The 15051-nt window shown below is 47.5% G+C and overlaps 1 protein-coding gene across 2 annotated transcripts in view; it reads right to left on the bottom strand.

Annotated features, from left to right (window-relative positions):
* Positions 1–2014: 2014 nt before the first annotated feature.
* AXIN2 (axin 2) overlaps positions 2015–15051 on the bottom strand; it is a 38925-nt gene continuing 25888 nt past the window's right edge. For both annotated transcript variants that reach the window (XM_075846174.1, XM_075846173.1), the window contains exons 4-11: positions 10557–10659; positions 9610–9750; positions 8824–9290; positions 8571–8744; positions 8214–8411; positions 7683–7751; positions 6679–6849; positions 2015–3001 (exon numbers count right to left, since the gene is read on the bottom strand). In XM_075846174.1, coding sequence (XP_075702289.1) covers positions 2875–3001; positions 6679–6849; positions 7683–7751; positions 8214–8411; positions 8571–8744; positions 8824–9290; positions 9610–9750; positions 10557–10659 — 1450 coding nt within the window. In that variant the 3' untranslated portion in view covers positions 2015–2874. The remainder of the gene's footprint in view (positions 3002–6678; positions 6850–7682; positions 7752–8213; positions 8412–8570; positions 8745–8823; positions 9291–9609; positions 9751–10556; positions 10660–15051) is intronic.

Genomic DNA, 15051 nt, shown 5'->3' with positions numbered 1-15051 from the left:
TGGACTCTGCACAGTACCACTTCTCCTGTCCTGTATACTGGGTGTAATTCTCAGTATCTGTATTATTCTGTATATATATACACTGCACAGTACCACTTCTCCTGTTCTGTATACTGGGTGTAATTCTCAGTATCTGTATTATTCTGTATATATATATATACACTGCACAGTACCACTTCTCCTGTCCTGTATACTGGGTGTAATTCTCAGTATCTGTATTATTCTGTATATATATATACACTGCACAGTACCACTTCTCCTGTCCTGTATACTGGGTGTAATTCTCAGTATCTGTATTATTCTGTATATATACACTGCACAGTACCACTTCTCCTGTCCTGTATACTGGGTGTAATTCTCAGTATCTGTATTATTCTGTATGTATGGACACTGCACAGTACCACTTCTCCTGTCCTGTATACTGGGTGTAATTCTCAGTATCTGTATTATTCTGTGTATATATATACACTGCACAGTACCACTTCTCCTGTCCTGTATACTGGGTGTAATTCTCAGTATCTGTATTATTCTGTATATATACACTGCACAGTACCACTTCTCCTGTCCTGTATACTGGGTGTAATTCTCAGTATCTGTATTATTCTGAATATATGGACACTGCTCAGTACCACTTCTCTGTATTTGTCCACGTGCACAGTACCACTTCTCTGTATTTGTCCACGTGCACAGTACCACTTCTCTGTATTTGTCCACGTGCACAGTACCACTTCTCTGTATTTGTCCACGTGCACAGTACCACGTCTCGGTATTTGTCCACGTGCACAGTACTACGTCTCGGTATTTGTCCACGTGCACAATACCACGTCTTGGTATTTGTCCACGTGCACAGTACCACGCCTTGGTATTTGTCCACGTGCACAGTACCACGCCTTGGTATTTGACCACGCGCACAGTACCACGTCTCGGTATTTGTCCACGCGCACAGTACCACTTCTCGGTATTTGTCCACGTGCACACTACCACGTCTCGGTATTTGTCCACGCGCACACTACCACGTCTCGGTATTTGTCCACGCGCACACTACCACGTCTCGGTATTTGTCCACGCGCACACTACCACGTCTCGGTATTTGTCCACGCGCACAGTACCAGATCTCGGTATTTGTCCACGCGCACAGTACCACGTCTCGGTATTTGTCCACGCGCACAGTACCACGTCTCGGTATTTGTCCACGCGCACAGTACCACGTCTCGGTATTTGTCCACGCGCACACTACCACGTCTCGGTATTTGTCCACGCGCACAGTACCAGATCTCGGTATTTGTCCACGCACACAGTACCACGTCTCGGTATTTGTCCACGCGCACAGTACCACGTCTCGGTATTTGTCCACGCGCACAGTACCACGTCTCGGTATTTGTCCACGCGCACAGTACCACGTCTCGGTATTTGTCCACGCGCACAGTACCACGTCTCGGTATTTGTCCTCGTGCACACTACCACGTCTCTGTATTTGTCCTCGTGCACACTACCACGTCTCTGTATTTGTCCTCGTGCACAGTACCACGTCTCGGTATTTGTCCACGTGCACAGTACCACGTCTCGGTATTTGTCCTCGTGCACAGTACCACGTCTCGGTATTTGTTCTCGTGCACAGTACCACATCTCAGTATTTGTCCTCGTGCACAGTACCACGTCTCGGTATTTGTCCACGCGCACAGTACCAGATCTCGGTATTTGGGCAGTCCACGCGCACAGTACCACGTCTCGGTATTTGTCCACGCGCACAGTACCACGTCTCGGTATTTGTCCACGCGCACAGTACCACGTCTCGGTATTTGTCCACGCGCACAGTACCACGTCTCGGTATTTGTCCTCGCGCACAGTACCACGTCTCGGTATTTGTCCTCGTGCACACTACCACGTCTCTGTATTTGTCCTCGTGCACACTACCACGTCTCTGTATTTGTCCTCGTGCACAGTACCACATCTCAGTATTTGTCCTCGTGCACACTACCACTTCCCTCACCTCATTTACACGCAGACACACAAGAATTTTAAAAATATAAAAATTTTAATAAACGCTCCATTTCTTTCTATAATTTACGGGGCGGGGGCTGGGTGGACATGATACCGGGCAATCCGGGGGTGAGCATGTGGAATACACGGGGTCATGTGACGGGGCGGAGGCACCGCCTCCCCCACGTAGAGTGCCGCAGCTTCCGGTCTGCCGCCTAATATATGGAAGACGTAATTCTCCCTGACCCCCGGTACGGAGGAGGGGTCACATGCGCTGGGGGAGGGGTATTACATTAATGATGGGGCTCATTTGCATATAAGAATTGCGCAGGTCACGTGATGCGGATTACCTTTACGCTGACTGGAGGCGGGACGCTATTATTTGGCAGGAAAGCTGCGGACACTTCTACGGCGGCGGTGGGGTGTTGCGTCCGTGGTGAATGCGATATGAATAAATTAGAATATTTTAGGTCAATCAAATGTTTCAATGGGAGGGAGGGGGGGGGCAGTAACTTTAGTAAAATAAATAAGTGGGGGGGGGGGGGGGGTCTGTACAAACAGAAGGCACCGGGCGACACGATGGCAAGTGCACAAAACATTTTGCCAAAGTTGTAGAAGCAGCATCAAGATGGCCACCGAGCGCACAGGCGCGGCCGGATCACTCCTGGGACAGTCCATGATGGAGCGCGGTGACCGTGTCCGCTCCTGGCGTCCTTCGGGTCATGTGATCACTCCCCTTATAAACGGGTGGAGATCTGGCTCCTCCCACTGCGACATCTCCACCTTGTGGCAGGTCGTGGGGGTGACGTGACCTCTTGAACCATGTGGTGGCCTCTAGTAGAGGCTCCGGACGTCTGCCCGTCATGTGGTAAGAACTGCGCCGGTCACCGCTGCTCAGTCAATGCGCTCGACTTTACCGAGGACCCTCCCCTCGTACAGCGGGAGAATCGTGAGGTCATCGCAAATTTCTTCAAAAACTGCGCCGCAGTCAAACTCCGGGCTGACCTGCTTAAAGTAATACCTGAAAAATAGAAGTCAGGCGGTGAGCGGAAAACACGGACGAGACCTGACGCCAAAATAACCAAACCTGGACAGACGCCCCGCTAAGAACGGCTCTTACCCCAACTTAATATTGCGTTTCTAGTAGTGGGGGAGGGGCTTTGTGATGTTTACATCGGCTACTTTTAAGATCGATTAGTCATGTCTAACGTGTTTAGTCACCGCTTGTATCCAGGCCAGACAGACGTAATTAATCAATCAGGTTTCATATCTAATCTACACAGAGAAAACCTGACTAGTCCATCTCTACATATCCCGATCATACATGACAGACCTGACTAGTCCATCTCTCTACATATCCCGATCATACATGACAGACCTGACTAGTCCATCTCTACATATCCCGATCATACAGGGCAGACCTGACTAGTCCATCTCTCTACATATCCCGATCATACAGGGCAGACCTGACTAGTCCATCTCTACATATCCCGATCATACATGACAGACCTGACTAGTCCATCTCTCTACATATCCCGATCATACATGACAGACCTGACTAGTCCATCTCTACATATCCCGATCATACAGGGCAGACCTGACTAGTCCATCTCTCTACATATCCCGATCATACATGACAGACCTGACTAGTCCATCTCTACATATCCCGATCATACAGGGCAGACCTGACTAGTCCATCTCTACATATCCCGATCATACATGACAGACCTGACTAGTCCATCTCTCTACATATCCCGATCATACATGACAGACCTGACTAGTCCATCTCTACATATCCCGATCATACATGACAGACCTGACTAGTCCATCTCTCTACATATCCCGATCATACATGACAGACCTGACTAGTCCATCTCTACATATCCCGATCATACATGGCAGACCTGACTAGTCCATCTCTACATATCCCGATCATACATGACAGACCTGACTAGTCCATCTCTACATATCCCGATCATACATGGCAGACCTGACTAGTCCATCTCTACATATCCCGATCATACATGACAGACCTGACTAGTCCATCTCTCTACATATCCCGATCATACATGACAGACCTGACTAGTCCATCTCTACATATCCCGATCATACATGACAGACCTGACTAGTCCATCTCTCTACATATCCCGATCATACATGACAGACCTGACTAGTCCATCTCTACATATCCCGATCATACATGGCAGACCTGACTAGTCCATCTCTACATATCCCGATCATACATGACAGACCTGACTAGTCCATCTCTCTACATATCCCGATCATACATGACAGACCTGACTAGTCCATCTCTACATATCCCGATCATACAGGGCAGACCTGACTAGTCCATCTCTCTACATATCCCGATCATACATGACAGACCTGACTAGTCCATCTCTACATATCCCGATCATACAGGGCAGACCTGACTAGTCCATCTCTCTACATATCCCGATCATACATGACAGACCTGACTAGTCCATCTCTACATATCCCGATCATACATGGCAGACCTGACTAGTCCATCTCTACATATCCCGATCATACATGGCAGACCTGACTAGTCCATCTCTACATATCCCGATCATACATGACAGACCTGACTAGTCCATCTCTCTACATATCCCGATCATACATGACAGACCTGACTAGTCCATCTCTACATATCCCGATCATACATGGCAGACCTGACTAGTCCATCTCTACATATCCCGATCATACATGACAGACCTGACTAGTCCATTTCTACATATCCCGATCATACATGGCAGACCTGACTAGTCCATCTCTACATATCCCGATCATACATGGCAGACCTGACTAGTCCATCTCTACATATCCCGATCATACATGACAGACCTGACTAGTCCATCTCTACATATCCCGATCATACAGGGCAGACCTGACTAGTCCATCTCTACATATCCCGATCATACAGGGCAGACCTGACTAGTCCATCTCTCTACATATCCCGATCATACAGGGCAGACCTGACTAGTCCATCTCTCTACATATCCCGATCATACATGGCAGACCTGACTAGTCCATCTCTCTACATATCCCGATCATACATGGCAGACCTGACTAGTCCATCTCTCTACATATCCCGATCATACATGGCAGACCTGACTAGTCCATCTCTACATATCCCGATCATACATGGCAGACCTGACTAGTCCATCTCTACATATCCCGATCATACATGGCAGACCTGACTAGTCCATCTCTACATATCCCGATCATACAGGGCAGACCTGACTAGTCCATCTCTCTACATATCCCGATCATACATGACAGACCTGACTAGTCCATCTCTACATATCCCGATCATACATGGCAGACCTGACTAGTCCATCTCTACATATCCCGATCATACATGGCAGACCTGACTAGTCCATCTCTACATATCCCGATCATACATGGCAGACCTGACTAGTCCATCTCTACATATCCCGATCATACATGGCAGACCTGACTAGTCCATCTCTACATATCCCGATCATACAGGGCAGACCTGACTAGTCCATCTCTACATATCCCGATCATACAGGGCAGACCTGACTAGTCCATCTCTACATATCCCGATCATACAGGGCAGACCTGACTAGTCCATCTCTCTACATATCCCGATCATACAGGGCAGACCTGACTAGTCCATCTCTCTACATATCCCGATCATACATGGCAGACCTGACTAGTCCATCTCTCTACATATCCCGATCATACATGGCAGACCTGACTAGTCCATCTCTACATATCCCGATCATACATGGCAGACCTGACTAGTCCATCTCTACATATCCCGATCATACAGGGCAGACCTGACTAGTCCATCTCTACATATCCCGATCATACAGGGCAGACCTGACTAGTCCATCTCTCTACATATCCCGATCATACAGGGCAGACCTGACTAGTCCATCTCTCTACATATCCCGATCATACATGGCAGACCTGACTAGTCCATCTCTCTACATATCCCGATCATACATGGCAGACCTGACTAGTCCATCTCTACATATCCCGATCATACATGGCAGACCTGACTAGTCCATCTCTACATATCCCGATCATACATGGCAGACCTGACTAGTCCATCTCTACATATCCCGATCATACAGGGCAGACCTGACTAGTCCATCTCTCTACATATCCCGATCATACAGGGCAGACCTGACTAGTCCATCTCTACATATCCCGATCATACATGGCAGACCTGACTAGTCCATCTCTCTACATATCCCGATCATACATGGCAGACCTGACTAGTCCATCTCTACATATCCCGATCATACATGGCAGACCTGACTAGTCCATCTCTACATATCCCGATCATACATGACAGACCTGACTAGTCCATCTCTACATATCCCGATCATACATGGCAGACCTGACTAGTCCATCTCTCTACATATCCCGATCATACATGGCAGACCTGACTAGTCCATCTCTCTACATATCCCGATCATACATGGCAGACCTGACTAGTCCATCTCTACATATCCCGATCATACATGGCAGACCTGACTAGCCGATACAAGCAATGAGATGGAGAATTTGGAGCAAGTACAGTGACCCCCAGAACGTGTGGTGATGGGAGGTGGAGCGGATGTGAAGATTAGACTCACGCGGTCGGGCAGATATCATCATCATCATCATCATCCTCCTTACGCGGGAATAGTTTGGGCCTCGTACCTATAATTGCCTTTCTTGCTCAGCTGATCTTTGAAGTGTCCTAACGTCAGACTGTGCGCCTTCAGTGTCCTCCGGTACGGGATTTCCTCCCCGCAGAAGAAGTATGTGACCGTCAGTTCTGCGGCAGGCGGGGGAGGGGGGGCGCTCTGCAGTCTCTTTGGTTCTTTATGTCTGCAACAACAAATGTGACTGAGTTTCGTATCACGGTGGCTGATAACAGAGAACGATAGTGCTATATAAAGGAGGAGCCTCATGTCCTGACATAGATAACAAGATGGTGGAAAGTGTAAGAACATTGTGTTTTGCGGAGACGGCCGGGGGTCTCGGGGGTCATCGGACCGCTGCCGGCTCTGAAGAGGGAGCAGCCGTGTAATCACACATCCCGGAGCTGCGTACCTGTAACGATGGCTCAGCGACGCTGTATACAGGGGGCCGTATGGGGGGGAAAAGGGGACCCAGAAGATAATCCTGCAGTGGAGCAGCATTAGTAGTAGTCTTGGCCAGGGAGTGTTGTCATGGGGAGGATATTTTCACTTTGTATTTCAATTCCTCACCATTTTCAAGATGTGCTTGCTGTCAGTGAATGGAATCATCCATTGTTTATTTAGAAATGTAAAAGTTCGGAGCGATGCATCAGGGTAAGAGTCCAGGACAGGAGAGAGATTTGTGCTGCTGTGGGAGCAGGATGTAGACTATGGATGTTTCAATTCACTGACTGCAAGCTGAAATCTTGAGTGGTGATGAACTGAAACACAAATTCTCTCAGAAAGTTGAGACTTAATCCTATAAAAAAAACTGAACCGGCCCTTTAAGCGGTGCAGGTGTTTTGCGGTCGGCCGCTCGCTCGCAGTATTGCGTCTCCCGCCGTGATTCGTACAGTGTGAACCGGGCTCAACATGGCGGTAATAACAACGTATTCCAACCAGTAGGATGAGCTTGTTGGATTATCTGCGTCTTTGTGCTCCGGACGCAGACACGTGATTTACCACCATGGCGCTACTTACTCTTGTGCTGCGGCCGCCGCGGCTGGACATGGCACGGAGTGACTGCGCTGGTGACTGGACGACGGGCACCTGGAAAAGACACATCCGCAAATCACACAAAGTTCGTCTGAAAAGGTGCGACGTGTGCTGCTGGGCGATGGACGACGCACGCACGCACACACGGCGCCGTCTTCAGAGCGCCGGGCGGAGGTATAAAACAGAAAGTTGCTGAGCAGATGGTAAAAAGCGCACAAGTCGGAGGCGGCTCCAGCTGCGCGTTTCATGTCTTGGATTCTGGAGCAGCGCGGACAGCAGGAGGGGGCGCGGACAGCAGGAGGGGGCGCGGACAGCAGGAGGCGGCGCGGACAGCAGGAGGCCGGATAAAGAGGAAGGAGACGCGGGGGGCAGAACACGACGCCGGCTAAACAGACGGGGGAGGGGAGGCGGTGAAGTGGCCTGCGCTCCACCCTACAGCAAGGATACCGGTTACATTACAGATCGCGCCATTAACAAACACCACGTCCGATATCGGGGCGGGGGGGGGGTCCTCACCTCTGTTTTGGTCTGGACACCTCCGCCAGTCTCCGGCACGCCTCCTCCAGCTGCGCCAGCGTGCTGACTGACACCAGCGTCGTGTCCTGGACAGGAGGGTGCGGGGGCTGCGGGCTCCACTGATGCTGTCGTGTTGGGCGCTCCGCTGAGGACGCTCGGGTGGTCTCACAAGTCGTGTTCCTCCTGGTGTTCTGCGCACTACAGAGAAGACATGAGATGAACATGAGGGCCACGCGGACGGCGGGCAGGAAGGTGGCGACACGTGGAGAACATTCGTCTCATTAACCCCCGACCTCCTGCACCTCATCAGCCACCGGTAAACTTAGGACCCCATCCCAGCAGCCGAGCGCCCGTTACCTGTGAGATCTGTGCTTGCTGGGCCGTTCGTTCTCGCACTCCGCGACCCTCTGCCAGGCTGTCGGTAGGTGGTCTTCTCCGGGAAGCGGGTAGATAATGGTGGTCCTGTCTACTCCACCCTCCCCCGGGTGGTCAGACATCACCTTCCTCTTGGACAAGGTGCCAGAGCGACTGCTGCAGAGACCGAGGAGAAATATCAGGACTCATGGAAGTCGCTATGATGGCACCAGACGTGACGGGCACCGGACCTTACCCAGCGTTGTCCGTGTGCAGGAGGGACAGGTCGGAGCCTCTGCCATGGGTCCTGCTCTTCAGGTAGCAGCAATAGTCAGCAGGACCGGTGCAGAGACATTGTACCCGGCGTGCCGCCTCCGCCTCCAGCTCCTCTTTAGTCTTGGGCACGCTGTGGTGGTGGATGTAGTGGTGGTGGATGTGCTTGGTCGTCTGCTTGGTGACACAGCTCTTGGTAAGCAGTGGGCAGGGGGTGGACCTGGCCAGCGCCACAGCTGTAGGCCTCAGGACACGGAAGCGGTCAGGGGAGCGGGATCTGCCCACCGCAGGTGGCGACTGACAGCCGGGCGTCCGCAGGACTCTAGATAAGTGGTCGTCCAAGATGGCCTGAGGGTCGTCGTCACCGGATGCCAGTGTCATTGGCTGGTGGCTGGCGTCACGGGGGGTCTGGAAGCAGGCGGGGGTCTCGCACTCCTCTTGTTCTTCTTCCTAGAAACGAAAATGTGACACGATGAAAAGTGATGACCATGTAACAACTGCGACACTTCTACTGGTCGACGAATGGTTAATATGTACTGGAGACCTCCACCCGCTGCATCGGCGCGATGACCTAATCACTGTCACTTATAACGAGCGACGCCACCGAGATGATCTATAGAGAGTGCGCCGGGTCTGGGGGAACTAGAGCACCAATCCCGGTCCATGTCGCCAACGGTACGCAGCCCCTGCTGTTCTGCAGAGAGGAGGCGGGGACAGGGAAGGAGAAGACCCGCCGAGCAGGCAGATGTGGAGCAGCGGCGCCTCGTACCTCTGTGATCTGCTGCAGCCGCTCTTCCAGCGTGTGCATCGTCTCTTGTTCCTGTTTCACCTTCTCCAGCCGGGCGATGAGCTCCGCCGCAAACATTGCCGGTTCTACGGGGGTCATCTCTCTGGGCAGCCGCTGCGTCCTCTATGAAGAAGAAGAGACAGGCACGGTTTACAGGGAGCCGCGGCCGTTCCGTTGCATCTCTGAGAGAGGTAGAGAGAAGCGTAGCCGTTGTGTGACTGCTCTGGATATTTATCAGCCGGCGCGGTGGCTTCACGGAGAGACATCCTGCCTGGCAGCCCGCGCCTACGGCACTAGCAGTTGGTTACACTCTGTGGAACCCCGCGTGTTCCTTCTGTACTACAAGCAGCCTATCAGGAGCCGCTCTCTACTCCGAATCTTCAAAGACACTTGTCAAACATCAAAAAAATCTGCGAGAGGGGAGGGGACGGCAGAGAAGAGAGAGGCGGACGAGACAGCGAGAGACAGGAAGATGAAAGAGACAGCCAGAAGGGGAGAGAACACAATGGACAGCTCGTGTCTACACCGAGACCAGAGACTGCCCCCTACCACCAGATATCCGTGGACACATGAGACCCTCCAGGACGGTCTCTACCCAGAACCCTGTGCGGCTGCCGGTCATCATCACATCCTACCAGCCACATCTTACACTACAAGGCATGACGCCACGACAGAACCCGTCACTACACCCTGCCGATCAGACCCTGCCGATCAGACCCCGCAGAGATGAAGACGGGGGGAGCGGCTCTTATATTCGCCACTGTTATCACAACGCAGAGACGGGGCCAATGCAAACACGGATCTCACACATCAGGACCTGAGAATTTCACTATTCTCCATCACATTAATAATCACACTGCCCCCTAATGGTCAGATTATTGTAAAAAGCCACACAATAATAATAATAACCGGGCCGCGGCCGTACTTACTGGGAAATGAGGTAGAGCCACCTGTCCGTTGGCCTTGACGCTGCGATGCATCTCTCTCTGCAGCTGTTTCTTAATACTGGAGCGGTACAGAGGAACGCCATCCCTGCCGGAGAGAGACGAGAGGAGGGTCAATGAGCGGCAGCAGTGCGGTACTGGGGCACAGTCGTATTAAAGGGTTCGGTATTGCCGGGGATCACATTCCCCCTCGTATCGGACTCCCAGAGCTATGTGGACTGCCAATGGACTGTTATTAGCCTGCCAGGCTGCGCTGCCGCCACCAGAGGGCGCTGTGGTAACACGGCGATCATGGATCATGCAGCCTTGTGGTGGAGCTTCTATATATGTGTATGTTGTAGACGGCTGACGGCACAATCCAGTAACGTGAAGAATCTGCTGCATTTAACCCCTCCTGGTGGCAGGCACACAGCCCGGCGGCAGGCACTGGCTGCAGACTAGAAGCTTCTCCAGTCCGTGACCCAGAATAGTCGTGCAGCAGCAGCAGCTTTAACATGAGATTGAGTTGCAGATGGATTCTGTCCTGAAAAAAGAAGAAAACCAAAATTATACCTGATGTAACAAATAACACCACGTAGGCACAAAATAAAATATGTAAATCTTTATTACCCTATACGGGAAAGGTTACCCACAAAAAACATACATCTAAAATACACAAAACTAAAAACACCCCAGAAGGGAATGTGTATCACGTCCTATGGAAATGACCATATAATGTAGCAGAATAATTGCATGAGACATATAAGTAGATAGCCACAGGATCCAATATCTAAAATAATGGCAAAATATGACTCAAAAAAGTGCAAAGTATCAGATTCTACAATCTAGGTATCTAAGTAGATAGTCATTTACCCAAAGTGGACATGATAGGGAACACACTCCGATCCAAGGACCACCTCGACGCGCGTTTCGTTCCCTTCGTCAGGAGGTGAGGTATGCCTGATGATTCCCCTCTTAAGTACACCTCCAAATGAGGTGATGTACAGCGGCGCATGAAAGGTCACGCCCATCTCCACGCGTCAGACCATCCGCGTCAAGGCCGGAAGACCGTACCTGGAAACCAGGACTCGTTCTCAGACCTGGAGACAACTTCCGGTCTGACGCCTGAGAGATCACGTGACCCGTATGCGCACCCATCAAGTACCCAACAGGTGAAACAGGAGGCGCACTCATAAGAGGAAAGTGTCCTATATCTCGTCTAAACAGTCAGAAGCTATCAGTAATATATATGTACATATCTTAAAAAATAGCGAAGGTATAATAATAAACATATCATTAGTTAGGTCTAAATTACTAAACAAATAGCCATATATTTATATAAGTATAGATACAGATGACTGACCACAAATACCCCATACATATAATAACAAAATATAATTAAACATAGCAAGTGAATCCAAACTAACCAGTTATAAGTTATGTATATGTAAATCCCATTACAAATAATATCTAAAAAAATATTTAATATAAGAGGACCAGAAAAAGGACCAGACCCAAATGTTTATAATAATATAAAGTGCACAGTAGTAGGTAATTGGATTCATAGATGCTGATCCCAGACGAAACCCATAACAATAAATCACGGATACCGATCAGGATAAGCAGCACGGATCCAAAAATAAGGTGAAATAGAATAACAATACAAAACCAACACATAACAATATAATATATACAAAAAATGATATAGGGATAAATCAAATTAAATAATATGTAAAATTAAATAAGTGGTACAGTACAAACATATTCATACATAAATAGCAATCAATCATATCCACATATGTGTCAAAATCAACTCAAAATTCATAATATCAATATATCCATGATTTTCTACATAATAAATATCAATAAATAATCAGTGTAAATGTACAAAAGTAGTAACCAAATTCAATAATAATAGAACAATATGCATACATATCATACATACATATAAATATATAGTCCATATAACCACTCTACATGTGTAAAACCATACACCTACAATTCCCACAAATACAGCCACGTATTATACAAATAATATTAATAATAGTATTAGTATCATGAATCTTCGCATCTTCCCGATATGTTCATCAGTACTCATCAATTTCCATTCTCGATATCGCTCTCGACAGCATTCCACAATATCGACACTAACAGCAAAATTAAAAATAGCATTAGTCTTACGCATAGTATTTTACAAAAAGGATGCAAAACTCTGTGACTCGTTCAAACCCCTAGGGGACATGGTATCCAAGGTAACAATCCATTTCATTTCCTTTCTCATTAAGTCCTTCCCAGTACTGGGAAGGACTTAATGAGAAAGGAAATGAAATGGATTGTTACCTTGGATACCATGTCCCCTAGGGGTTTGAACGAGTCACAGAGTTTTGCATCCTTTTTGTAAAATACTATGCGTAAGACTAATGCTATTTTTAATTTTGCTGTTAGTGTCGATATTGTGGAATGCTGTCGAGAGCGATATCGAGAATGGAAATTGATGAGTACTGATGAACATATCGGGAAGATGCGAAGATTCATGATACTAATACTATTATTAATATTATTTGTATAATACGTGGCTGTATTTGTGGGAATTGTAGGTGTATGGTTTTACACATGTAGAGTGGTTATATGGACTATATATTTATATGTATGTATGATATGTATGCATATTGTTCTATTATTATTGAATTTGGTTACTACTTTTGTACATTTACACTGATTATTTATTGATATTTATTATGTAGAAAATCATGGATATATTGATATTATGAATTTTGAGTTGATTTTGACACATATGTGGATATGATTGATTGCTATTTATGTATGAATATGTTTGTACTGTACCACTTATTTAATTTTACATATTATTTAATTTGATTTATCCCTATATCATTTTTTGTATATATTATATTGTTATGTGTTGGTTTTGTATTGTTATTCTATTTCACCTTATTTTTGGATCCGTGCTGCTTATCCTGATCGGTATCCGTGATTTATTGTTATGGGTTTCGTCTGGGATCAGCATCTATGAATCCAATTACCTACTACTGTGCACTTTATATTATTATAAACATTTGGGTCTGGTCCTTTTTCTGGTCCTCTTATATTAAATATTTTTTTAGATATTATTTGTAATGGGATTTACATATACATAACTTATAACTGGTTAGTTTGGATTCACTTGCTATGTTTAATTATATTTTGTTATTATATGTATGGGGTATTTGTGGTCAGTCATCTGTATCTATACTTATATAAATATATGGCTATTTGTTTAGTAATTTAGACCTAACTAATGATATGTTTATTATTATACCTTCGCTATTTTTTAAGATATGTACATATATATTACTGATAGCTTCTGACTGTTTAGACGAGATATAGGACACTTTCCTCTTATGAGTGCGCCTCCTGTTTCACCTGTTGGGTACTTGATGGGTGCGCATACGGGTCACGTGATCTCTCAGGCGTCAGACCGGAAGTTGTCTCCAGGTCTGAGAACGAGTCCTGGTTTCCAGGTACGGTCTTCCGGCCTTGACGCGGATGGTCTGACGCGTGGAGATGGGCGTGACCTTTCATGCGCCGCTGTACATCACCTCATTTGGAGGTGTACTTAAGAGGGGAATCATCAGGCATACCTCACCTCCTGACGAAGGGAACGAAACGCGCGTCGAGGTGGTCCTTGGATCGGAGTGTGTTCCCTATCATGTCCACTTTGGGTAAATGACTATCTACTTAGATACCTAGATTGTAGAATCTGATACTTTGCACTTTTTTGAGTCATATTTTGCCATTATTTTAGATATTGGATCCTGTGGCTATCTACTTATATGTCTCATGCAATTATTCTGCTACATTATATGGTCATTTCCATAGGACGTGATACACATTCCCTTCTGGGGTGTTTTTAGTTTTGTGTATTTTAGATGTATGTTTTTTGTGGGTAACCTTTCCCGTATAGGGTAATAAAGATTTACATATTTTATTTTGTGCCTACGTGGTGTTATTTGTTACATCAGGTATAATTTTGGTTTTCTGATATACTATGTCATACCTGATGGTTTGACTTATGCTTTAAGTACAATTTTTGTTGATAAGAAGGATTCTGTCCTGGCAGCCGCTTCATAACCGCCCTGTGATCTCCTTCACATCAAACGCCCGGCTCGTAAGATAAGGTGGTGATTGAAGTTCACTGCGCCTCGTTCCCCTGGTGTCCAGCGCTCCCCCAGAAATAATTGGAGGGGGGGGGGGGGGAGTAGATTTACAGATTTAGCTCAGGACATGAGAGGAATAAAATAATAGTTTCCCAAATGTGGCAGCTCCTGGGGAAAAAAAACACTGCACTGTACTGTAACAGCGGTGTATACCGGGAGCAGGTGATCTTTACTGTAACAGCGGTGTATACCGGGAGCAGGTGAACTTTACTGTAACAGCAGTGTATACCGGGAGCAGGTGATCTTTACTGTAACAGCGGTGTATACCGGGAGCAGGTGATCTTTAC

Source organism: Rhinoderma darwinii, chromosome 13, assembly GCF_050947455.1.
Source record: "Rhinoderma darwinii isolate aRhiDar2 chromosome 13, aRhiDar2.hap1, whole genome shotgun sequence".
In the NCBI taxonomy this organism is placed as follows: Eukaryota; Metazoa; Chordata; class Amphibia; order Anura; family Rhinodermatidae; genus Rhinoderma; species Rhinoderma darwinii.
The sequence above is the reverse complement of the archived record's forward strand: the minus strand, read 5'-3'. Positions and strand labels throughout refer to the sequence as shown.